The sequence below is a fragment of the Panthera leo genome, chromosome C2, assembly GCF_018350215.1.
Source record: "Panthera leo isolate Ple1 chromosome C2, P.leo_Ple1_pat1.1, whole genome shotgun sequence".
In the NCBI taxonomy this organism is placed as follows: domain Eukaryota; kingdom Metazoa; phylum Chordata; class Mammalia; order Carnivora; family Felidae; genus Panthera; species Panthera leo.
In genome coordinates this window covers 42,302,950-42,330,199 of record NC_056687.1, presented here as the reverse complement: position 1 = coordinate 42,330,199, position 27,250 = coordinate 42,302,950, and the positions used below count along the sequence as shown (strand labels likewise).

The 27,250-nt window shown below is 39.1% G+C and overlaps 2 protein-coding genes across 7 annotated transcripts in view; one reads left to right on the top strand and one right to left on the bottom strand.

Annotated features, from left to right (window-relative positions):
* The window catches only part of ARL13B (ADP ribosylation factor like GTPase 13B), a 66,843-nt gene extending 64,438 nt beyond the window's left edge, over positions 1 to 2,405 (bottom strand). For all 3 annotated transcript variants that reach the window (XM_042955248.1, XM_042955250.1, XM_042955249.1), the window contains exon 1: positions 2,091 to 2,405. In XM_042955248.1, the coding sequence (XP_042811182.1) occupies positions 2,091 to 2,149 (59 nt within the window). In that variant the 5' untranslated portion in view covers positions 2,150 to 2,405. The remainder of the gene's footprint in view (positions 1 to 2,090) is intronic.
* A 223-nt stretch (positions 2,406 to 2,628) lies between these two features.
* The window catches only part of PROS1 (protein S), a 74,459-nt gene continuing 49,837 nt past the window's right edge, over positions 2,629 to 27,250 (top strand). The window contains exon 1 of one of the 4 annotated variants that reach the window (XM_042955731.1): positions 2,629 to 2,645. Coding sequence is in view for 1 of the 4 variants with exons in the window: in XM_042955728.1 (XP_042811662.1) it covers positions 7,853 to 7,928 (76 nt within the window). In the remaining 3 variants the exon portion in view is untranslated. Of the gene's footprint in view, positions 2,646 to 2,681; positions 2,751 to 7,702; positions 7,929 to 16,793; positions 16,926 to 27,250 lie in introns of those variants that run through there. The other 3 variants (XM_042955730.1, XM_042955728.1, XM_042955729.1) reach the window with 3 other exon arrangements.

Below are 27,250 nucleotides of genomic sequence, written 5' to 3'. Positions count from 1 at the left end.
TAAGTCTTCAAGCAGTAGAGGAGTCTTTGCTGGAAATATGAACTTGAGAGTCAATGTTTAAGTAGCCGCTGAAGTCTCTGTGTGGTGAAATTGCCCAGGAAAGGAGAATATACGGAAAAAAAGAGAGAGTTGAACACAAAATCCTGGGGAAGACTTGAGAGTGAGATGAAGAAAGGCTAAATGCCAAAAAGAGACAGAAAAGACAACAGATAGAAAGGTAAAACTTTTTAATTCAGAAAAAATAAAATCAGAGAATTTCAAGAAGAGAATGGTCTTACGTGTCAAATGATGCCAAGAGATTGAAAAGAATCCATTGGATTTAATAACCAGGCAGCATCTGGTGTAGCAGGAACAACTTCTGGGCAGAAGTCTCCTAATGTAGGAAGTTAAGGAATGCATGAGAGGAAAGGAGTTAAAGTGTCAGAGACAGGAATCCATAGCCAACTCTTCCATCTGGAGTGAAGGGAAAGAGCAAACATAGCTGCAGGGACAGAGGGTTGTTTATCATGGTGGGCACAGAATAACGGCTTCCCCACAACGTCCACATCCTAATCGATGGAACCTGTGAATATGTTACCCTACATGGCAAACCGATTTTGCAGACACAATTAAGTGAAGGATCTCTTATGGAAGCTTATTTTGGGATGGCCCAATTCAATACAAGAGTCCTTATAAAAGGGACTCTTAAATGTCCTGGTAAAAGATCAGACAAAAGAGATGTTATGCAATTGGCTTTGAAGATGGAGGAAGGGGGCCACAAACCAAGGACAGCAGGCAACCTCTTCCCAACCCCCCCCTTCCCACCCCTCTGGAAAAGGCAAAGAAAAACAGATCCTCTCATAGAGCCTCCAGAAGGCATGCAACCCTGCTGACCCATTTTAGACTTCTGACCTCAGAAATGCAGGGTAATAAATTTGTGTTTTAAGTCACTAAGTTAATAGTAATTTGTTACAGCAGCAATAGAAAACATTTGGTTTGGGTTTTTTTTTTTTTAGGTAAGAGAGGCTTGCGCATGTTTGGCACACTAAAGAAAACAGATCAATGCTATGAAGACAAAAGAGAGACTTTGTGTTTTTGACAATAAAATTTAACAAAAAATTTTGGGGTAAAAGTTTAGGTTTATTCTTGTATCCCAAAAGTCTTCTCTGTGATCTCTGACAAAATGCTGAATAACTGAAGCTCACTAGGAAATGGGAAATCACAAGAAAATCAAAACTTTGTTATAATTTACTCTTGGTCTAATTCCAAAGTCAACATTATTTATAAGGAGTAACAAATTTAAGGTTTCTTCATAGGGTAAGCCTAAAAAAGTGTCATTTTCACGGACTCTTTCCTAGCACGGTACCTGGCACATGGTATTTTCTCAACAAATGAATGGATATCAAGTAGCAGGTGCTAAATATTAATACATCTAGCATTCCAAAATGAAAGGTTAAGAAGTGGACTTTTTCAACTAAAGGCTTAACTAGATGTTACATGAAAATTGAAGCTACACTACAGTTAGGAAGACACTTTCCATCAGCTATTCTCACTTAATACAACACTCTTAAGGCACAGAGATTATCACCCCCATTTAATCGATGACAAAGGAGGGGCCAAAGTGGTTAACTCATGTAATTATTAAGCAGGGGAGCCAGATTTCAAACCTAACTCCTTAAAACAGTGAGTGAGTGAGTGAGTGAGTGTGTGTGTGGGGTGGGGGTGGGGGGTGTTGGAAAATAATGTGTGGATGTTATAAAAACTGTATCCCATGCTTCTCTGTTAAAAAAAAAAAAAAAAATCCCATTACAAAAGTCAGGAAAAACACACAACGGGTAGTTTCCAACTCCATACGCAAAAGACACAACTTCTTAAGAAATTCGAACCCGTTTAAATAATAAGAGTACGCATTCTGAGAAATCTGAAATGTAACTAGGCAAAAAAGCTACCTCCTGCTCTCTCCCTCGGAGACGATTCAAACTGGGAGCAAAACCATCCCCCACGGCCTGGGAGCGACTCTTCCCGGAGGAAAGGTGGCGCCCCAACAGGCCCCTCAGGGGGCAACTGTCCAAATCCCCTAGGACGGCACCGGCCAGCCGGGTGCAGCTTACCTGACGGGCTCCCGCCACCGCTTGAACCAGCTGCAGCAATTGGCCATCAGACTGAACATCCCAGGCCGCTCCTCCCAACGCCTCCCATCCGAGCCCCGAGCGAGGAAGGGCCCCTAGTTGCCCCGGGCCGAGTCCCGGCGGCCGCAGCCGTTCCGAGGCACCTCGGAGGCGGAGAAGTCTGGAGTGGGGTCGAGGTGGTCAGTCCCAGCGCCAAGTCCCGGTAACCGCGCCGGCCGGCGAGCGAACAACGGCCTCCTCGCCCAGGCACAGCTCGGCCAAAGGCGCAGACACCCAAACCCGAGTAGTGTTAGCGTAGCCCCGCCAGTGAAAACCCCGCGTCGACGCGCTGACGTTTCTCCCAGGCGCGGAAGGCCCTCCCCAAGCACCGCCTTTCGCTTCTCCAATCAGCATTCGTCGGCCCGTGGTGCGGGCCGCTGAGTGGCTGAAGGGTCGGGCTCCCCTTCCCCCGGGACGGCGGGGGGCGGGGAGGTGGCGCTCGTAACTAGGCAACCGGAGCGTCCACAGATGAGTTGAAAAATCCCCGACAGATCTTGGGCAAGTCCTCTCTGTATACCCACACAAAATGTGTTGCCAGCCGAGGGTGTTATTCCTCGTGTGTCTCTAACCCCAACTGAGATCCAGAGAGCTTACTTAGGTCTTGTGCGTGTTTTGTTTTGTTTTGTTTTGTTTTATCAAGCAGGACTGGGATCCTTTGGGACTCCGGTAGACTCTGACTGCACAACTGCAGAAACAATGCCCTGCGACAGTTATTATAAGTTAAGGACGAGGGGAAAACTCATTTGCTAACTATCCAATAACTCAGATGACAGTGACGTTTTAATCTCTATAATGTTTATTGCTGTTTGTTACAGAAAATGTAAAATGATATTGTGGGTGGTTATGATTTCAAAAGAAATAGTATGTTCATTGTAGGAAATGTGAAAAACACTGAAAAAAACATAAGATCAGAAAACAAGATCTCACATTCACCACCCAAAGATAACCAATATTAACATTTCAATATACTTTCTAGGATTTTTAGAAAGTATTCGGTTGCTAGCTCTTTGGTTTCTGCACGATGGAGATGATGATATGCTGTTTTTGTACTGTCTTATTTTATTTACAAAGGTATGTGATGTCTGCATTTGTTTTTATATTTTTTTGAAAAAGAAATGACAAGGGGCGCCTGGGTGGCTCAGTCGGTTAAGCGTCCAACTTCGGCTCAGGTCACAATCTCGCGGTCCGTGAGTTCGAGCCCTGCACTGGGCTCTGTGCTGACAGCTCAGAGCCTGGAGCCTGTTTCAGATTCTGTGTCTCCCTCTCTCTCTGACCCTCCCCCGTTCATGCTCTGTCTCTCTCTGTCTCAAAAATAAATAAACGTTTAAAAAAATTGAAAAAAATGACAAGTACATTCCTGTAGGGAAAAAAAATGCATGCATGGTCTGTAGGAACCTGTGTGTCTATTCTGTTCCTACTTAAATAAATTTTTTAAAATCTTGGTAAGAGGAGAGAGGGCCCTGTAATGTCCAGCGTATCCAGGGGAAAAATAATGGTTTGGGACTACAATAGATTTAGCTTTAAAATTGTTCTCTGTTCTTCACTCATTCATGTAACCCTAATTCAAACTCATATACATCTCTTACAGCTTGCTATCTCTGAACCCAAGCACCCCATCTGCCAAATGTCAATGACAATACCTACACTGTGGGGATGCTAAGATGATGAAATGAGAGAAATAAAGCTTAAGTGCAGTTTCTAACAAATAACAGATGGCAGATTTCGAAGTTGGTGTCGTTTGCCTAATAAACATTTATGGCACATGACCTCCCACCTCTTTCTCCAAATTGGTAGGACCTTGTTTAGTATTTTTATTGTCCTAACTTGATAACTTCAGTTTTGTTTCCAGTCACTGCAGGCTGCATGACCTCTACTGGTTTTCCTAAGTGAACCTGCCCTTCATGCCAGATGCTTCCTCTGCCTGGACTGTCCTATCCAGAAACAATAATACTTCTATTCTACAGTGCTAATGGGAAAGTTAGATTATACTTTCATGAATTTTCTTTTCTCACTGTTATCTGTTTCTTCTCATTTTCTAATATCTGAAGGTATCTACCTTATCTTGTCCAAGGTTAACCACTTTCCTGCAACTTTGACAAACATCACTTCTCAACTTTTCTGAAATCCTGTTCCTTTGATTATTTATTTTTTTAACATTTCGTTTATTACTTTTGAAACACAGTGAGAGACAGAGCATGAGTGAGGGAGGGGCAGGGGTGGGGGAGACAGAATCCAAAGCAGGCTCCAGGCTCTGAGCTGTCAGCACAGAGCCTGACATGGGGCTCAAACTCACGAGCTGTGAGATCATGACCTGAGCCAAAGTCCAACGCTTAACCAACTGAGCCACCCAGGTGCCCCTGATTATTTATTCTTGATCCAACATGTGAAATACATCCCTCCCCATTTTCTTTTCCTAGACCTTTGGCTATAATTTCCAGGTGGAGTAGGGGTAAGCTTCTGATGACTCTACTTTCACAATCTAACTTTTTAAACTGGTAGTTTACCACTAAAAGCTTAAAGCACTATTTTTTTTTTTTCTGTTCCCTCTTTTTATCAATGTACTGTGATTGGGCTTCTGCTTCATCAAACTATGCAAAACACATTTTTAAATGTAACCTCTATCTTCCTAATTACCAAGTCAGTTCTCATTTTCTTTTTCATTACTTAATACATTTAATCCAGTTAACTCTTTTAAAACTCTTTCCTCCTTTGGCTTTTCACAATTACATACTATTCTGGTTCTCTTCTGATCTCACTGGTCACTCTTCCTTCAGCTTCCAATATGTATTCTCCAGGATCTGACCTTATCCTTCTACTTTCCTTTTTTCCTTTTTTAATTTTTTTTTAACATTTATTTATCTTTGAGAGACAGAGAGAGACAGAGAGTGAGTGGGGGAGGAGCAGAGAGAGGGAGACACAGAATCTGAAGCAGGCTCCAGGCTCTAAGCTGTCAGCACAGAGCCCGATGCAGGACTTAAACTCACTGACTGTGAGATCATGACCTGAGCCGAAGTCTGACGCTCAACCAACTGAGCCACCCAGGCGTTCCCTTCTACTTTCCTTTTCAAAAACATGTTCTCTTAAGGGTGCCTGGGTAGCTTAGTTGGTTAAGTGTCCAACTCTTGATCTCAGCTTAGGTCATGATCTCACGGTTCCTGAGATCTAGTCCCACATCTGGCTCTATGCTGACAGCGAGAAGCCTGCTTGGGATTCTCTCTCTCTGCCCCTCCCCTGTTCTTTCTGTCTCTCTCTCTCTCTCTCCGCCTCTTTCTCTCTCTCAGTAAACAAATAAAAAATAAAGAAAAACATGTTCTCTTGAAGAATCCAATTACTTCTGTACCTGAAGGGACTTACCATGCAGGTGTTTCTTCAGGATTTCTGGAACTGTACTCAACACTCTCTCCCCCCCCCCCCCCAAAATATACTCAACCTCAGCTCTACTTCTTGTCTTCCCTGAGAATGATACATTACCAAATATTTCTGGTGTCACATATAGATGGTCAGTTAGTCAACTAAATTGAGTACTCATTTTTCAATACCGTAAGTGGTTTAGTAGACATACGCACTGCATACTATTTTCAGTTTTCTTTTCCTTTTCCTTTTACAAGCATATACGATAGTTATTCCTACCCTTTAGAAGTCATGCAACTTGTTTTGTCCAGTGAAATGTGAGCGAAATGGTAATTGTGGGAGACTATGTTGTTAACTTTGAAGTACTATGAAACCCAAACAGCGTGGAATGCTGAGCCAACACATGGAAGATGTCTGCCTAGGAAGTCCTGCAGTGAACTTCCCATAAGCAAGAAGTAAACACTTAATCACTTACCTTAAGCCACTGTATTTTCATGACTATTTCACCATAGTGTGATCATCTAGTGTATTCTTAATAATGAAAACCATCTTGCTGTCATGATTCTAGCTGAGACTCTTATTTCTTCTCCCAGAGATTATTTAGCAGCCTAAATGTTACTTGATTTCTTTTTCCAGCTTTATTGAGGGATAATTGACAAATAAAATTATAACATATTTGAAGTGTATAATACGATGATTTAATATATGTATACATGGTAAAATGATTCCTACAGTTAACACATCCATCACCTTACATTGTTAACCTTTTTTTTTTTTTGAGAACACATTTAAGATCTACTCTCATAGCAAATTTCAGTATATAATATAGTATAATTAACTATAGTCACCATGTTGCACATTGAATTCTCAGAACATATTCATCTTATAACTGAAAGTTTATATACCCTTTATCAGTGTTTCTCCATTTCCTTACTCCTCAGCTCCTTTATTTCTATGAATTTTCTCTTTTTTAATTTTTTTTTTAAAGGTTCTACATATAAGTGATTCTGTACAGTAGTTGTCTTTCTCTGTCTGGCTTATTTCACTTAGCATAATATCCCAAAAGCCATGTATAAATGTGAGATATCTATATCTATCTCTAACTCTATATCATATGTTTTCTTTATCCATTCATCCATTGATTAAACTTAGGTTGTGGTTTCCAAATCCTGGCTATTCTGAGAAATGCTGTAATGAATATGGGAATACAGTATCTCATGATAGTGATTTCAGGGGCGCCTGGTTGGCTGAGTTGCTTGAGTGTCCAAATCTTGATTTCAGGGTGCGTTGGAGCCCAGGAGTGGGGAGCCCAGGATGGGGTGTGGGGCTCAGCGCTGGTGGTGAGGAGGCCACTTGGGATTCTCCCTCTCTCCCTCTCTCCTTGGCCACTCTTGGCGCTTGCGCTCCCTCTCTCTCTCTCTCAAAATAAATAAATACACTTTAAAATATCCTTACATTAACATTATGAAAACCCATTATTATCCCCTTTTACAGATGATACAACTGAGGCTTATAGAGGTTAAGCAATTTAAGTTACAGAACTAGTGATAGAAGTATTGAGATTTGAATCAGGCGTTTCAGTTCCAGATGCCCCCTTAAACATTACATAACATTTCAAATGTGTATGTCTAAGCACAAAAAGTAGGGGTTATATTGCAAAAAAAACCAAAACGAGCTGTCTCAAGGTGATGGAATTGATATATTTCTCATTTCCTTCTCAAAACATATTTTTGCTATAGTTTTTTTTTTTACACCATAAATGCAAAAACAAAATAAAAATGTAGATGATCAAAACTATCCCATTTGTTTCCATTCTCTCTCTTCTCTGTCGCCTTCCTGGAGTTACTCGCTTCTAGACTTGATGAATGTCTTCATCCCCAACATCAGAGTGTCTCAGCATGATTTTTCCATCTTAGCTCGGATACCCTGTCTTCTGAGTCCTCAATGTTCCCCGGCCCCTGAGCCTCTCACCCTAGCTCGCTAGAGGTTTCCACTGCGTTTAACTTCCCTTCTCGGGCAAGTTCACATTGCGGAGACTGGGAACGAAACGCAGGAGCTCGGGAGCGGGCGAGGAAGGTGTCTCCACCGTGTTTACTAGGCCTCCAACACTCTCCCGGAGCCCTGCCCCCCAGCGTCGAAAAGCTTCCTGGAAAAGTCCTCGTTATCACTTCCCCTCTCGGGCTGGGGGCTGGGAGCGGGCGGTCCCCCCGCCCCCGGCTCCCGCTGTTCCACCGGAGCGCTCGCTCGCAGGCGCCGCCGCGCCGCAGTCCTCGGAGAGCGGCGCCCCGGCTCGCAGGTCCCCGCCGCGCCGCGCCACGGTCCGCGTCCCCGCCCGCGCCTCCGCCCGCTCCGCGATGAGGGTCCTGGGTGGGCGCTGTGGGGCGCTGCTGGCGTGCCTCGTGCTAGTGCTCTCCGTCTCCGAGGCAAACTGTGAGTAAGCAATAGCGTCCTGTCTTCTCTCCCCAGCAGCGCCCTCTGAACCGGGAGCCCTGTCGATAGGATTTTCTCGTCTGGGGCTGCAGCCTGCTAGAAAGTTTCCAGTAAGTCCCGACAATCTCCGAGCTGATGGAGGCAGCCGGGGATCTAGCGGGCAGTGTAATGGTGGGGCAGGGGCGATATTGCCCTGCTCTGGGAGTCAAGCGCTGCCTACAGGACAGATTCAAGAACCCGGGTGACACTAAATATCAGTGAAGGAATTACAACACCTACCCACTGGCCCTCAACAGCTGAAGTTCCCAGTCAGAAGACAGGGATGAGCACCTTCCAGTATAACAATAGGGGGGAAAGGGCAACCTACTATATTTTATACCCTTTGTACAAGTGGCTGTCCCCAGGCAGCACCCCCTGTTGCAATTTACCTCCCTTTTGCAATTTCTGGACTTTGAGCTTGGTTTGCTTATCTCAACATTGACAAAACAATTGTTTTAGGATCACTGCTGGTTTGCATGGCAGTAGGCAGATGTCATTTTCTAACCTTGAAATCAAAAGGACTGTTAAATGTTGTGTTTCTCGGATCATTTTGTACTATTTTTGACACTGTCACTGATCTGAGGTCATGGCATGAATTCTTTGTACTTTATTTTTGTATTTCCAGTTCTTTATGTTCCCACGGGTGGATTCAAGGCAGGATATTGAGTTTTCTCTGTAAAGTATATAAGGAATATTGAGGCATTTAGTACATTTTGATTGCCTGTTAATTTGTTTTCTAAAGTTTAAGCATGCTCCCTGATTAAAAATGCTTACTTGTGCTACATTTTATTCTCAGGAAATGGCATGGGAGAGATAAACTTTGAATTGCAAAAACGTTTAGGCTGCTTCAAGCTCCTGTGGAAACTTTTCAAAGATGGTAATTTTAGGAGAATTCAGTAGGAATTTACTAATATTCCACTAGTTTGTATCAGTTACTGATCAGGATGAATGAGGTATTTTAAAATTCTAGTTTACAGGTTAAAACATCATCTGTTGATTTTATATTAAAGAGCTACAATAGCAGCATTTCTATTCAAACCACTGTCATTAAGCCTATATGTAGACCACATGTATGAATTTATGATTTATATGGTTCATTAGAACAATCAAATATTTGCCTGGTAACCAGAAAGAGGCAAAAGTATCTTCCAACATTCACTCCTTGTCATCGCAAACCCTTTCTTTCTGTAGAGATTGTTACATTTTCATTGAATCTAGACAGAGTTAAAAATGATGTGAATGTCTGTATGTATTACACACAGGTAATCAAACCATATATATGAAGAGATGCACTTGTTATATACAAACCCTGATAGAATAGAGAAATTAATTGTACGAATACATCACATAAAGAATAGTTGGCCTTATATTGCCTTTATTTTTAATAAATATGAATAGTTTCATTGGATTAAAAATAATCTCTGGTTAACTGATGAGGAAACCAAGATACAGCTGGAATGTTTTTACTCCCTAAGATTTTAAATTTGAGATAGAATTAGAACTCTAAATATTTGATTTATAATTCATTGGTTAGTCCATAGAGATATAGTTGCTATTTCAAGAAAAAGGTTTACAAATCACGGTTTTAGTTTTGAGAGTTGTTAGAATTGTCCAGTTCAACATCTTTCTTTTAACAAGAATTGGTCAGAGATGTTAACTGAATTTGCAGACATTTGTATATACGAAAGATTTTTAATATCTCTTATATTTAGAATAAATATGAGAGAGAGAGACAGAAAAGGAGAGACAGATTTAAAATATATACTGTCTACATATTTCATCATTTGCCACTAAGAATTGTGGTGAAGAGAAATAGGAGAAAAGAGATCTTCTGTGACTAGTTTGGCCCTATCCAGAGTTCCTCTTGTAGGTGGATATAGTGAGTGTACTCTTAACATTACTGACTCATATTTTTCTTCTCCTTTTCACTCTCTTCTCTCCCTAACTATTCCATTCACTGTTTACCTGTATTCTCTTATATTCCCTTTATTTCAGAGTTCAAAATGTTGCACTGATGGAGAGACATTTTTAAGGTTGGGGTGAGTTAGAGACAATTTCTGCTACAACCACCACAATACCCTTTGCCACATTCTCTTATCATCAATTCTATGCCAGGTTACATAAGTACTGCTTCATAATAGACCTTTTCTGTCCACCACGTTCAATATCCTCTTCACACCTAAATGATCTGTATTTAAATTTTCGACATATTATGAGAAAAAAATGAGAAGCTTGATAACACAGATATCAATATTCTTTAGGTACAAGCAACAGTAATGAACTCTTGCTAACTAATGCAGAAAGAAAGAAAGAAAGAAAGAAAGAAAGAAAGAAAGAAAGAAAGAAAAAGAAAAAACGAAAGAGAAAGAATGAAAGAACAAAAAAGGAATGAAAGAAAGAGAAAGGAAGAAAGAAAGGAAGGAAGGAAGGAAGGAAGGAAGGAAGGAAGGAAGGAAGAGCAAGCTGAGTGAATTTATTGGAAGACTACTGAATGGCATGGTGAATAACTCGGCCTACAGAAGCCAGGAACTTGGGCATTTCTGTGATCTATACAGTGGGAACTCATGCACTCACTGTTAGGAGCTGCCATCAGATGACTGGGTTCTAACTGCCTTCTAGTCCTGGGTGTCCCCGCTCATGATCAAAATTCCTAGGAGAGAGAGCTTGATCGTTTTGGAGAGTCCTGTGACTGACAGGTCACTAGAATCAGGTGAAGTGCCCCGACAGCTCCAGCGAAGGGATGCGTCCTGCAAAGGAAGCAGAAACAAGAGAAGTCTACACATTCTAATTGGTTGTACAACATTCACATATGCCCTTCTTTCCATAAACACCATTTGCAAATATTTCAAGTATAATGCAGATATTTTTCATATAATGCAAATAACTAAGGTACAGCAGAAAGGACCTCCTTCTTAGAAGATTCCAGTCACCACATCCAAAGAGGGAGGCTCAAGGCTACCATTTCCTAGTTTAGGGGATCATTGAGTGATGTGTCTGCCTCCTCTCATGTCAATGTGCTATGCCTTGTGGATAAAATGGTACATTGTAGTGTACCAATACTATAATAATAATAACAACAACAATAATAATATAACAATAATAATCAAAAGACAGCGAGGGAATACAAGTACTGACTTTAGGGTGAACTGTCTTTCTTTCTTTTGAGCTGGACCTGGTATTTACGACCTCCTCCTTCACTACCCAATTCGACTTGTCTCTTGCTTTCAGGTAGTTCCCTTATGTTTGATTTTTTTGTCTGCTCTCTGAGATGAACCACACCCTTATTCAGGAAGAATCTGAGCCTTGTTCTAGCTGTGGTCGGTTGTATCCGTCTCTTTGACAATTTCTATTGTGCATAATAGTCATCTTGAGGGAGCAGCACTCCTTCTAGCCTTGATTTATATGTGGCAACATCACTCTTTTGCCTTGATTATTGTCATACCAGCACAATCTTCTTAATTTTTTTTTCAACAGGAATAAGGAACTTGAAATGGCTACATAACAGTCTCAGCTTCTAATTCAGTGAAAATATATTAAGTCCCATGGTGAATGCATTTCTTCTTGGTTTACCAATTTTGAGATGAACAAGGGAAGAAAGCAAAAACACTGGGAATGGGTCATTGAATTAATTTCTTAGGCTGCTGTAACAAAGTACCACAAACTGGGTGGCTTAAACAACAGAATTTATTGTCTCACAGTTCCGGAAACTAGAGGTCTGAGATTAAGGTGTCAGCAGGATTGATTCCTTCTGGGAGCTGTGAGGGAGAATCTGTTTCATGCCTCTCTCCTGGCTTCTGGTAGCCTCAGACATCTCTTGGTTTATCGATGGCATTTTCCCTATGTCTTCACATCATTTTTCCTCTGCATGAGTGGTTCCATTGCAAATTCCCCCTTTTGATAAAGACATCAATCATATTGGATTAGAGTAGACCTTGTCTTAACTTGATCATCTGCAAAACTGCTTTTTCCAAATAAGGTCATATTTGTAAGTAGTGGGGGATTAGGTCATTACCATCTTTATAGGGGGCACCTTTCAATCCATGACAGTCAGTAAGCATCATATCATGACAACTACTTCTTCCCTTTCTACCTTTATTCCTGACCTGTGCATTTTAGCTTTAGGGGGAAAAAGCACTAAATTTTATGATGTCTAGTACAAAACATGTACCACATTTTTTTAAGTAAGCTCTATGCCCAATGTGGGTCTCAAACTCACAGCCCCAAGATCAAGAGTCGCTGAGCTGACTCTACCGACTGAGCCAGCGAGGGGCCCCCAAAACACCACATCTTTTAACCACATTTTGGAAGATAGTGTTGTGTCTGAAAAGGCAGTAACAGAACCTTCAATAATTGGTCAGTCCATCATGCTATAAGGCTAGCTCCTTTCAGGTATTAGGGTACACAGTAGGACCCATGAACACCATAATCAACATCCTATTGATGTATTTCCTTAACCGTGGAGTTAATTCTTTCATTAGAGGTAAAGTTGTGTGGTTAGCATAAAGCATTAAGTAAGCCTAACAACAGTGATACCGATAGAAAAACTAAATCTAAATACAGAATAAATATCTCTGTGTCTGGGAACAGTGTGCTGCTCCTGCATGATAAAAGAGCCCTAATTAATCAACCATTCACCAGGTATCTGATTGGATTTTGCAATGCGTCTAATCTCTAACAGCAGAAGGAATGGTAATTTTGCCGGCAAATGTGGTGTCTTTTAGTAGTAAGAGCCTAGTAGATCTGAGGGAGGAAAAATCTGTATAGCTGAGTCAATACGTAGTCTCCATCCTTGCCACCTGGTATGTGTATCGAACAACAGTAGACCCAGTGACACAGCAAGTGATAACCCGAGATAGCCTTAGCACCAAAGGTACCCACGGACTTGTATATTTGGCCTTCGTGGCATTTTAAAGATCAGGAAATTTCATCTAAAAAGTTTGTGTTATGACTTCTCTTGAAAAACAACTAAAGGGGGAGCAGCCACCTGGGTGGTTCACGTTATGATACTGTGGTTCATGGGTTCAAGACCCACATCCCCCTCTGTGCTGACAGCTCAGGGTCTGGAGCCTGCTTCAGATTCTGTGTCTCCCTCTCTCTTTGCCCCTCCCCTGCTTGTGCTCTGTCTTTCTCTGTCAAAAATAAACATTAAAAAAAAAATTAAAAAGAAAAAAAAGGAAAGCAAATAAAGGAAGATCTGGTCATACTGGACACACATTCAAAGCTGCCTTCTTGAGATAGAATATACTCTATCCAGTTAACCACAATTCTAAGCATCCCCTGTCATCTCTCATTAAATTCTCTTCTCTTATTTATGGTATCTATCTAAAACTTGTAGATTTCTGAGTTTGTGACCCTTGTACTAGATTGCCTTGGAAAGGAACACAACTGACAATCCTTAAGTGGATCATTCTATCCCCTCTTATTATTAAGAACTTCTCTGGTGTGGTGCTATGTTGTGAGTATTCAACTGGAAAAGAAATATTCTCAGCTCTGGGCAATTCTTTCCAAACTTCCTTGTCTCTAGCTAGACCTGATATCTAGCTCTTTTTAGGTCTCTGAACAACTAAGCAGACCATTTACAACCATTTAGGAAGCAGAATAGATCCTGATCTCATTCCAAGCAAAGTGGACAATGAGAAATACTGCTTATATGTCTGCCCATTGTGAGGTTTTTGTTTCTCCAGAAATTCTATTTCTCCTCAGGATTCTATTTCAGCCGCAGGGAGGCTGTAGTTTGTTTATTTGTTCATTGTAAGCTGTATCTTCATAGCAGATCTACCTCTTGCTCATATTGGTACATTACAAAGAAGTATCTGTAAACTAGAGATTTCATCTTCCGTGGGTTGATTTGCATCTTCAGTAGGTTGGTCATGGGCTTTCCCTCCTAAGGCTGTAAAGGGAGCTTACAGGAGGACTTCTTCAAGTTAGAAAAGTGAGCAACCTGCTCAGGCCACATAATTTTGCCTTTAGTTCCATCTTGTTTATACCATTTGAACATGTCACAGTTGAACTGCCGTCATAACTAAATTTCTGGCTAGACGGAAAAGGTAGCAGCCAGTTCACGATGAGCTATTTAAATCACATGGTCACCAGGTATCCTGTGGTCAGATTTGCAGATTTCACTGAGGTCCAAAAGGATGCCAGGAACAGTTTGTCAAGGGTAGACTAGTTACTTGCAGAAAGAAATGTGACTTGCTCTCTAATCGGAAGGACCTCTACGGAAATTCTTCTTTTGGGACTTGCTATGGTACCCGGTATAGGGCCAAAGTACCCTGCCATCCTATGGACAATTTGACACAATTGGGTCTGATGGGTCACTGGCTAGTCTGACTGACAGACTGCTTGAATTGAACTTTGAAATACGTAGAGAGCATTTTCTTATTCTGGTTCCCATCTACATCTGGCACCTTTTGGATTCATAGGGTAAACAGATCAGAATAGAAACACCTAAAAATGGAATATGCCTCAAAAATGAGGGGTCCACAAATATGTATTCTTCCACCTTAGTGTTGGACACCTAGGTTTATAAAAGGTTGTCTCTCACTTTGGGCAGTAATATTCTAGCATGACCAAACTGTTGCTGAAAATAGTTCAGTGCTCTCAGGGGAATGGATCAGTTTGGAGTTTGAGTTTTATTGGACACAATAGGTAGTTTTAGGTAGTTTTAGTACACAATTCCCATAATCAACTGACCCCCGTAAGCTTCAGTTCTAATGAGAAACCTTAGATTTTAGATGCTTTGCTTCCCTAAAGGCCAATATCTAATAATCACTAAAGGTTTTTGGGATCTTTTCCCTTAGTGCAGTTACCCAATAAAGTTAACTTGCTTTGGAGAGAACAAGGAGAAAAGTTCACAGTATACAGGAGGGTTCTTCAAGGGCATCTCTCCTCTCCTCCATTCGAGAGGTTCTGGATCCATCAACTGACTCAAGATTGGTGATTCAGGAGACGTGGCGATTTCTTTGTATTGTGACTGAAGTACAGCCTCTGTTTGCTAACTCACCGAGTTTTTGGATAAAAAAAACCCAGTGAAGAACTTTGTGGGTTGTCTTCCCATCTCATTCGAGGAGGATCTTCACCTGTTAATTCTTTCTCCAACATTCAATCAGTACAACACCTTGACTTTGATTCATGTGAATATGGGCTGCCACCTAAGCTCAGCCACCCACCCCCAGGTCCTTCCCATTCCACCTGAGATCTGGGAGCCCATTTCTATTGCAACCTCTCCTACCAGCATTTCTGATCCAGGGAGAACAGCCAGTAAAATCCCTTTTAGAAGGCCCAGTGGGTTCCTTAATAATTATTTCTATGATAATCTTGAAAATGCCTTCTTTTATTTCATACTGGGAGGTGGGATGGGTGAGTGAGGAAGTGAATAGGTAGGAACAATGTGACAGATTCAAGCCAGAATGTCTGTCTCCTAGCCTTTGTGAATTCTTGCTTTAATACTATGCCAAGGAACGTCTGGATTTTCAGTCATTTCAGGGTGTGCCGAGGTTTTGTCTAGGATGGCATTAGCCAACCAAGCCACTGTTAGAACTGAAACTGGTGGCCCTAGCTAGCACATGGGATGGAATCGGCAATATTAACACATTCAGCCTGATGGAAAATTACACATGCCTTTTGTATTGGTTTTCTATTGTTGTATAACAAATTACCGCAAACGTGGCATCTTGAGACAGCACAATTTATTATCTTGTAGTCCAGGCTCAAGTCCAGGGACCTGCTCAGGGTCTCATAAAGCTAAAATCAAGGGTTCCACCAGGGCTGAGATCTCATTTGAAGCGTCTTCTTCCAAGTGCACTGATCTCTCCAATGAGAGGAAGGAGAAGGGAGAGCAGTGTAGGAGGTGGACTTGCGTGCTGAAGTGACAAAACTCACTTCTGCTTATACTTCTGTTAGTTCCAACCCAAGGAAGCACATGGAATATTTGGTCAGCATTGTTTCTGTTACAAATTCTTTCCTCTAAGGTTAAGATTACTATTTCTTCCTCTAAGAGAAACACAAATACTTACTGCTTATTTTACCTTTGGTAATATACTTACAAAGTGTGAGGTTGTAATAACTACTTGTTAAATAGGGAGGGCATAATTAACTGTGCCCAACAGACCTAAGCTGGGGACATACTATGATGACAGTGAGTTGGTGGTTAATGTAGCAAGGTGAAAAAAAATAGGGTAATAGGTGATACTGAAATTATTTCTTGTGAGAACTGTTACTATTTTAGATTGAAAAGTAGCTTTAGGTTTAGAAAGTGAAGTCCTGAACACATGATCTATAGCTTTGCTGTTCTAGAATAGTTCATGAACCAGTAGTGGGAGCATTACCTGTGAGCTTATTAGAAATGAAGCCTCTCTGGCCCCACCCCAGACCTACCAATTCAGAATATGCATTTTAAGAAGATTCCAGGTAACGCCTATGCACGTTTAAAATTTGAATCATGTTTGGTCTATAAGGAGATAGCAGAAAAGAGTGATCAATGGTTTTGCATAAGAAGTGAGCAGAAATTTACAGGGGTGGCAGTAGGGGATAGCAGTAGGAGGCAACCAGGAATACAGAAGGGGAGAGGATGTCAGAGAAGGGAGAAAAGAAGCGAGCACAAGGCAAGAGAATGCAGCTTGTGAAAAGGTCTCCAGGAAGAAATTATTAGATGTGAGATGGACAGAGGACCTTTAGGAACTGGCTTTTTTTTTTTTTTTTTTTGAGACTCAACTTTAAATTGCAAAAATTGCTTTAATGTAAACCATAGCCCTTCGTACCTTCCCCCTGCCACCTACCCCCAGTGTTTCTTCAGAAGAGGTTATTTCCACATTTAAGTTGGTTAAGAACCAAGAGAAGAGTTCCATAAGATGCAACGGAGTTGAACAGTTTACTGAAAGCTAACACACTGAGTGAGTAGTGACTCATGAGAACCTCAGCTACAAAAGAATGCAGAAGTCTTAAGAGACGTTTTATCAGGTAAGTGATTGGGGTTTTGGTCACCAGTCAGTGAATCAAATAGCGCAAGATGGAGGCACCTGGGTGGTTCAGTTGGTTAAGCATCCAACCCTTGGTTTCAGCTCAGGTCATGAGCTCGTAGTTGGTGAGTTCAAGCCCTGCATCAGGCTCTGCTCTGTGAGTGGGGAGCCTGCTTGCGATTCTCCCTCTCTCCCTCTTTTTCTCTGGCCTTCCCCCGCTTGTTCTTGCTCTCTCTCTCTCTCTCTCTCAAAACAGATAAATAGACTTAAAAAAAAAGGTCAAGTTGGTATGTGACATTAGCAAAACTCAAGCTATTTTTAAATTGTTAAGCTTTGATTGGGGGTAAATGTTTTGTTAACACTAAAAGAAAAAACTCACTTTGGTGATGCAAAAACAGATAGTAGTCTTGACTCTTTTTTCTATTAAGTGAAGCAAATCCTTTTTACCTAAATATTCCTATTTTATTGTACATATATTTGGGAAATACATAAGTAAATAATTATAATAATATTTATTAATTAACAATATTAATAATTCATTAATTTTAGACAAGAAAATACTGTGCACACAGAATATTGGAAGAAAATGGATAACATTTTAATAGTGAGTGTCTTTAGAGAGTAGAGGCATGATGCTTTTTTTTTTCTTTTCAAATTTTTATTTAAATTCTAGGTAGTTAACATACAGTGCAACATTGGTTCCAGGAGCAGAATTCAGTGATTCATCATTTACATACAATACTCAGTGGGAGTTATGATGCTTTTTATTCCTTGTTTACCTTTTTGTTTTTATTTTATTTATTTTATTTTTTTTTCCCTGGGTCAATCTAATTTAAGTTTTTTAACCTTTTTTTTTTTTTTTAAATATATGAAATTTATTGTCAAATTGGTTTCCATACCTTTTTGTTTTTAATAACTATAATAAATTGTGTTATTACTCTAGTATAGGAAACAACCTCATATAAGAGTTTTGTTTATATTATATTGTTCTAACTATAGAAATTGAATCCTCCAGGCTTGAGGGGAAGTGAAGTAAGGATATTTATCTAAATAGATTCTGAGTGTTTCTACAGTAAGTAAAGTAATATAAACTGGTTCTAGGCCATTAGTAGAATTCTTCTTAGTCCCCTTGTTCATTTTTTTTGGAATGGACTTTGAAAAAACACATTCAAGAAAAATGGCTTTTAAATCTTCATAAAAATGGTGAAATTATAACTTCATGTGTTTGTGTGATAGTTTCCATATTTCAAAATGGTGTCTTTGGCATTTTCTCATTGAGTTTTACAGCTGTTCTGTGATTCACCTTCCCATCTTTAGGAAAATGCTACCTTTACTCCCCCTCTACAGAAAGTTATTACCCCCTCTTTCTTTTCCTGCTCTCATTTGAACTTCTTGAGGAAGTAGTTTATTCTAGCAGTTTCTATTTCCTTTCTTCCTTCTGGTATACCTCCCGCTGGTATTGGTGATGGGGAATTTTAATGGTGATCCTATTGTTAAACCAACTACATTTCACCTCTCATCGCAAATCATGGTAATTATTATTAATAAGTTCCTTGCAACATTTGACACTATTGAAATTATCTTTTTGAAATTGACCTCCTTTTATGTCTATAAACATTATCTTCAACTTTTCTTTCTCTCCTGGGACACTTGGGTAGATCAGTCGGTTGAGCATCTGCTCTTGATCTCAGCTCAGGTCTTGATCTCAGGGTCATGAGTTCAAGCCCTGCTTTGGGATCCGTGCAGGGTGTGAAGCCTGCTTAAAAAAAATTTATTCTTTCTTTCTCTATATATGTGTGTTACTAATTCTACTTCTGTTGTTTTGTTGATCTCTGTTTTTCCTTAAATATTAAAGTTGCCTTGGCTTCCACTTGACCTTCTAGCCTCATTGAACATCTTTTTCCAGCTTAAACTACCAGCTGTATTCTACCAACTCCCTAACATTTTTAAACCATTCAAGTAATCCATGATTAATATAATCTAATTTGGGAATACAGATATTCACTGTAATATTGCACTAAACAAAAAAATAAAATCCATCTGTAGTTCATTAGCCAGAGACCAAAGTATTGTTTTGCTTTATATTCTTCTAAGCAACCTTGTCTGCATATACACATTCTTAGAAATTAAAATACATAAATACAAGAATGGAATTGTGCTCTAATACTATTTTTTTTCTTTTATTATTATTATTTTTTAATGTTTATTTTTGGGAGGGGCTGGGTAGGGGCAGAGAGAGAGGGAGACACAGAATCCGAAGCCAGCTCCAGGCTCTCAGCTGTCAGCACAGAGCCCAACGCAGGGCTAGAACCCACAAACCATTAGATTGTGACCTGAGCCTAAGTCAGACACTTAACTGACTGTGCTACCCAGGTGTCCCTTTTTAAATTTATTTTGTATTTTATTTTATTTTTTTCTAATATTATTTTGAACTTGATGTTTCACCTAAATATATGATGCACCAAAACCCATAAAATATCTAGGAATAAACCTAACCAAAGAGGTGAGAAATCTATATACTGAAAACTGTAGAAAGCTTATGAATGAAATTGAAGAAGACACAAAAAAGTGGAAAAACATTCCATTCCCATGGATTGAAAGAACAAATATTGTTACAATGTCAATACTACCCAAAGCAATCTACACATTCAATCCAATCCCTATAAAAATAACACCAGCATTCTTCACAGAGCTAGAACAAACAATCCTTAAATTTATATGGAACCAGGAAAGACCCTGAATAGCCAAAGCAATCCTGAAAAAGAAAACCAAAGCTGGACGCGTCACAATTCTGGACTTCAAGCTGTATTACAAAGCTGTAATCATCAAGATGGTATAGTACTGGCACAAAAACAGACCCATAGATCAATGGAATGGAATAGAGAACCCAGAAATGGACCCACAAACATACGGCCAACTAATCCTTGACAAAGAAGGAAAGAATATCCAATGGAAAAAAGTCTCTTCAGCATATGGTGTTGGGAAAACTGGACAGCGACATTCAAAAAGTGAAACTGGATCACTTTCCTACCATACACAAAAATAAACTCAAAATGGATGAAAGACCTAAACATAAGACAGGAAGTCATCAAAATCCTAGAGGAGAAAATAGGCAAAAACCTCTTTGACCTGGGCCACAGCAACTTCTTGACATTTCTCCGGAGGCAAGGGAAACAAAAGCAAAAATGAACTATTGGGATCTCTTCAAGATGCAAAGCTTCTGCACAATGAAGGAAACAATGAGCAAAACTAAGAGGCAACCGATGGAATAGGAGAAGATATTTGCAAATGACATATCAGATAAAGGGTTAGTATCCAAAATCTATAAAGAACTTATCAAACTCAACACCCAAAAAACAAATAATCCATTGAAGAAATGGGCAAAAAACATAAATAGATACTTCTCCAAAGAAAACATCCAGATGGCCAACAGACACGTGAAGAGATGCTCAACATCACTCATCATCAATGAAATACAAATCAAAACCACAATGAGATACGACCTCACACCTGTCAGAATGGCTAAAATGAACAACCCAGGCAACAAGAGATGCTGGCGAGTATTTGCACCTTTTGCACTGCTGGCGGGAACGCAAACTGGTGCAACCATTCTGAAAAACAGTATCGAGGTTCTTCAAAAAATTAAAAAATAGAAATACTCTATGACCCAGAAATTGTACTACTAGATATTTATCCAAAGGATATAGGTATGCTGTTTTGAAAGGGCATATGCACCCCAATATTTATAGCAGCACTATCGACAATAGCCAAACTATGGAAAGAGCCCAAATGTCCATCGACTGATGAATGGATAAAGAAGATGTGGTATATATATACAATGGAATATTACTTGGTGATCAAAAAGAATGAAATTTTCTCATTTGCAGCAATGTGGATGGAACTAGTGTGTATTATGCTAAACAAAATTAGTCAGAGAAAGACAGGTATCATATGACTTCACTCATATGAGGACTTTAAGATACAAAACAGATGAACATAAGGGAAGGGAATCAAAAATAATATAAAAACAGGGAGGGGGACCAACCATAAGAGACTCTTAAATACAGAGAGCAAACTGAGGGTTGCTGGAGGGATTTGGGGTAGGGTGATGGGCTAAATGGGCAAAGGGCATTAAGGAGGACACTTGTTAGATGAGCACTGGGTGTTATGTATAAGTGATGAATCACTAAATTCTATTCCTGAAACCATTATTATACTATATGCTAACTAACTTGGATGTAAATTTTAAAAAATTAATTAATTAAAAAAATAAAATTAAGATATGATGGCTTTCATATCCATAAATTCTGTCACACTTTAAAGTAGATTTATAATTTTCTTTCATATAGGTTCATCATAATATATTTAACCAAAAATGTATCTTTGGAGATTTACATTATTTCCAGTGTTTTGCTTGTATCAATAATACTGTGATGAACATATTCATAAGTGTTTCTTTACATTTGTCCATATTTATTTCCTCAGATTAATTTCCTAGAAATAGAATGGTTAGCTGAATGTCTAAAGGCTTTGGGTATATATTGTTAGATTTCTCCCTGGAAATTTGGTTTTAAAAGTAGATTTTAAGAGTCCCTAATTCCTCTCATCTTTACCAACATTAGACATGAACTTCTTTTTAAATTTTTGTCAGTGCAATAGGGATATAAATGGGGGTGACTTTCTTGGGGTGGGAGAGAAAAGTAGTCCATTCTGTTTTTCAGTTTATCCATTAACTTTTTTATTTCAAAATCGTATTTTAATTCTCTCCTCCCTTTTCATAGCAGCCTACTTTTGTTTTATGGATGCCAGATCCTCTCAATTTATTTTAGGATATTTAGTATACATTTTTAAGTTATCTTTTGTGTCTTTAATACCATCTTTATATGAACATTAGTATTTCTCATCAGCTCCAAAAATTTTTCTGCCTGTACTTACATGATAATTTCCTCTCTCCATAGCCTCTGTTTTCTTTCTAGAACTCTTCCGGAATTGATCCTTCATGACTTTGACTCTCATGTTTGTATATCTTTAAAATTTTGCTCTATATTCCACGAGATTTCTTTAACTTTTTCTTTCAAACCTTCTATACTGGCAATCATATTGTAAATTTCTTGAAGTATTTTTTTCTTTGATTTTACTTTCATCCTTTTACGGATTCATTATCTTCTTAAGTCACTATGATGATATTCATTAGACTTTAAAAAAGTTTTTTTAAAGTTCTCTTCTCTGAATTACCTGTTTTTTCTCATATTGGTTTTCTTTTTCATGCTATTGGTAGCTGTTAATTTTTTTCCTCCATATTTCTGAGGATTCTTGGTTGTCTCTTCATATTTAAGCAACAGTACTGGGTAGGCTTTAGGTGACTCCGTTGTGTGGCTTCCTGCTGGTCTTTTTTTTTTCTTTCTTTCTTTTTTTTAAAGGGAGAGTTAGCAGGTAGCTCTACATACACTCATTACATGATTCATTTATACAATTAATGTTTATTGAGCCTACTCTAAGTGTACTGCTTCATGTATTTTGTGATGTACTGGGAAACCAGTGCTGTGTCATTGCTGGACTTTCAAATTAATCTTCTGCTTCTAGTTGCCTTTCTCCCACTCTCCCACTAAATGCTGTATTACAGTCTTTCTGAGCTTTTATTTCCCAAAGGCAAGAGCATTCTTACTTCTGTTATATCTCTATGGGTGTATTTTGGGTCAAGGCTTCCTCTCCCTTATTTATTAACAGGTTTTCCTCAGCTTTCCAGCTTCTGGAGAATTTGTTAAAGTTCTTATCTGCCAAAGACCCTTCCCATTGTCTCAACTGTTGTTGTTTTTTTCCTTTTTAAAATATCCTGCAGTCATTTTAATGCTGTCTTGGATAGAGAACAGATAAATGCTCTTTAACATCACTAACCATAAACACCACTTTCTATGTCTTTAAAGAGCATCTAGAAATAGTCACCAACCTTCTTGCCTTATATATTAGTCTGCTTGGACCACTCTGACAAAAATATCATAGACTACATGGTTTAAACAAGAGAAAATATTTTCTCACAGTTCTGGAGGCTGGAAAATCCAAGGTGAAAGTTTTGGCCACTTTAGTTTCTAGTGAGGACTCTCTTCCTGGCTTGCAGACCTTGTTTTCTCACTGTGTTCTCACATGGCCTTTCCTCAGGGCCCACATGCTTGCAAGGAGAGAGAAGGGGTGGGGGGCCGGGGGTGTGTGTGCAAGCTTGCTAATGTTTCCTCTTATAAGGACACTAATCGTATGGTATTAGGGCCCCACCCTCATGACCTCATTTAACCTTAATTATTTCCTTAGAGGCCCCTTTTCCAAATACAGCTGCACTGGGGATTTCTACTTGAACATATGAATTCAGGGCGTAGGGGATGGGAGGTGGACATAAACATTCAGACCATAATACCAAACATTCAGTCCATAATGCCTTGTCAAGTGGAACACAATTGCTTAATTTATTATTTTTGTTATTATGGAATGAGAGAGGTAGTTTTTTTTTAATTTTGTGGCTAACTTTTTTAAGTGAGCCTGAGTTTCTGTATGGTAAGTGTACCTTTCCTTATTACTTGTTTTACTATCCTTCTTGTTCCCACTCCTTATCCCAATCGCTTTCTCCCTTTTTTAAAAGAAATTATGTTATTCCATTGTTATTTAGACTGTATCTTATAGCGTTTTAGAAAGTCAACAAGGGGCTAGCAAAAATGTAAAAATTGAATTCTAAGCATTTATTCAATACTATAGCAATATTCCAAATAATCTCATTTTCACATCAGCACTTAAAGAAAAATATATCCTAGGAGTCAAAGGAGAAGCATCTAGAGTCTTTCTAAGTCTTGTTTCATATCTGGGAGATATTGCAGGAAGTAGGATAGTGCAGAATTAGGCCAACTCTTTCATTGTTGCCTTTAAAAACGTCCAGGAACAGTTTGCCTGTTGCTTTTCCAAACATAAACACAGACACAGGCCAGTGAACTAATAATATTAATTGATGCTATCCTAACAAATAGGTCAAATAGAACAAAAACACAACTTTTCCTGGGCTGTAACCTCTTGGTACATGACGTCAAAATCAGATGGTGTTTTGGTGTCCTAGTGTGTAGGAGATAAAAAAGACAAGGAGAGCTGACTGCGTGAAATATCTTGTGCACGTCATAAAAGAGGCCTCCTGCTGTAGCCTCAGGAAGTATAGCCTGCAGTGTGGTAGTCGAGAGAAGAAAAGAGAGGACTATAGAAAATTCTTCTCCACACCTTGCCAAAATCTGAACTCTGAGTCCCTTCAAATGAAGTACCGTAATTTATCACTCACCAAGAGCAAACAAGTCAAATGAAAGAAATGATTAACGTAGTGTTTTGTTCTGTTTTGTTTTCTGGGTAATAAGCTGTCTTTTGGGTAGAAGTATTTGTTGTTTTGGAAGGAATAACTGAAATGTACCACTTTCTCTGTCTATGGCTACAATCAAAGGTTTTAACTTTGCGTAAACAATAGCAGAGTGTTTGATTTGTTCTCCCCCATCCCCACCCCCCCTAGAATAGGGACTGTAAATTAAAGTCATAATTAAATCCTGGAGTAAGGAAAGGTCCATGTCACTCCAGTTGTGGCTAAACAGTTCAGGCATTGTTTCCCTCCTCATCCAGAATGGGGGTCGATGATCGCATTTTTTTTTAATGCCATCAGTGGCTTTTCAACTTCTAAATGAAAGCCAACCTTCATCTCTTCTAATCCAGATGTTTCCAGGACTCAGCTTTATATGTACAACAGGTAACTCACAGATTATTTCCTCTTTTTGTTTCCCAGATTTAAATTCTTATCCAGATCTATTCATTATACTCTTTTAAAGTATTTCTTACTAGCCTATTTATTGCTTAGTCGTCTTGAAGAATGAATAATTCACCTTTAGAGAAGACTTTTTTCTAACACGTTTCTAACCTTTAACATAAAAATATGAGAAGAATCAGTTGCTCAGCGGCATAGTCCTCATTGTAAACAAAAGTAAGAACTTTAGAGAAAAGTAAGTGTAATAGCTGTCTTCAAAAAATTGACTTAAAAAAAGATTGAAGTGTACCATGCATACAGACATAGCATATCTTCCTGAAAGCTAGCCCAAGCTTCTCTGAAAATTGGTAATAATTATACAGGCTGACAAATGCCTAATTAAAAATCTATCTTTGTGGGGGGTGCCTGGGTGGCTCAGTCAGTTGAGCGTCCGACTCTTGATCTCAGCTCAGGTCGTGATTTCATGGTCATGAGTTTGAGCCTTACGTTGGGCTTTGTGCTAGGTTTGAAGCCTGCCTTAAAAAAAAAATCTATCTTTGGTTTTTCATAGTCCCTGCAACCTTCATATTTTAAAATCTTTCCTCAATTAGAAATATTCTGTGGGAGAAATCTTTATGGAAAAAAATGAAACATTTTACATTTGATTATCATGTGATTATTTTAAATACAATTGGTAATATCTGGGCATATGTTTTCCCATCATTATTAACTAACAGTTTTTCTATATTACATGCAGGTCTATGTTTCTCAGGCTTTGACTAATGAAAACATGCCATTTCAACAGTTGACACATATGAGGCACAGTTATATCTCAGAGTATTGTCTGGTTGTTCTATTTGTACATTGAAAGCAATTTTCCCCTGCTTCATCCCAGACTGAAGCAGAAACAAGGATTCAAACACTCTGTCAATCCAAATTCTACAAGAGAACTCAGACACATTTTCTAGGGTAGTTTTTCATTCTTGGGATGCCAGATAAGTAGATCCTGGGGAAAAGAGAGACAGAAAGCAGAACTAAAAAAGAGATGAGCTTTTGGAAGGAGGGATGTGAGAACCAGCTTTGCGAAGGACAAGAGAACAGAATGGAGAAGATTCAGAGGATGGACTTTCCTAAAACATGAACCTTCTTCATCTCCCTTGTCTGAAACCTCACTCACATCTGACTGATCAGTTTTGGGCAAATTGCAGATCTGTGGTCCTCACCCCTGAACAGATGGTAGCAAGTTTGAAAACTTAAGTGGGAAAAGGGCCTGAGGAAAGTACCGCCCTGTGACCGTGGTAGAACTGAATTGAACACTGGGAAATTCTGTGAGCAGAGGCAATGCTAATACTTATTATTAATAATGCTTAATTATTAATAAGGATAACGCTTATCCTTATTACAGGTGCTTTGATGAAGTACCAATAACAATAAATTACTTTTTGGAGATAAGACAATCAAATTTTGTGCTCAAAAAACAAAGATTTGCCCCCACAGAAAGAGGAACATTTGAAGGCTGTTAAGCAATGTCAAGAAAGAATTCCAGTTAATGTTTGAACAATGGTTGTTATTGACGTAGTTGTTGAACCTGCTATGGACACTGTTTGAAGAAGGGAGGACTCAGATAAGTTAAAAATGTGAATAGTTCCATCATTCTTCTAACTTGAAAGACTCTTAACTGAACCTAATAACCTGAAATTTTGAATCTGAATGTAACACATTTCAAGCAGCAAAGTTGAGTTTTAACAAAGGCTTACTTGAAATACTTCTTGACCCAAAGAAGTGAAACAAATGACTAGCCACAGTGTAGTAATGCAAAAGGAGAACATGTTTTGGAGGCAGGCTTGGCTCTGTGATCAGCTGTGTGAACTTGGTGAGATGAACTCAGCTTCCCTGAGTTGTAGTTTGTTCATGTATAAAATGGGACAATTACTGTCTACTTAGAACAATTGTGATTAGTATTGAAGGAGATCATTAAAAACAGCATACATATGCTTATATACCATGACTATTCTGATAAATAATGGAACTTTTTAATAATGGAGCAGTCCAGCAGGGTGGATGCTTTTAGGTGGATAGACGGAGGCATCTGGTTAAAGCACTTCTAACGCACATATTTTTCTCATCCTACAGTTCTGTAGTTTTTAATTCGGATCTGTAATGTCATGTTTATATTTTTTTGAGAAGGAATAGTAGACTTCTTTGAAAGCACACTTGTTAAATGGATGGGTTTATTTTCTAAAGGGCAGTAAATGTCTTATTGAAGATATCAAACTTGTCCATGCCACAGTCACATAATTTCTTTTTTTTTTTTTTTAAATCAAGTACATTGTGGTCATTTAGTGGCAGAATATACAGAGGAAAGAGCACTTTATTAGAAGGATGGGTATATTTGAATCCCTGTCCCATGAGACCACATCCTAACTCTATGACCTTGGGCTAAATCATGAAGCCTCTCTCAGCTTAAGTTTAAGTAACTCAAGGAAAGTGGGGATGATAATTCTACACTCTAGTTTATTTCATTATTTATGTGAGGATCAAAATGAAATAACATACACATTGAAAATTATTAA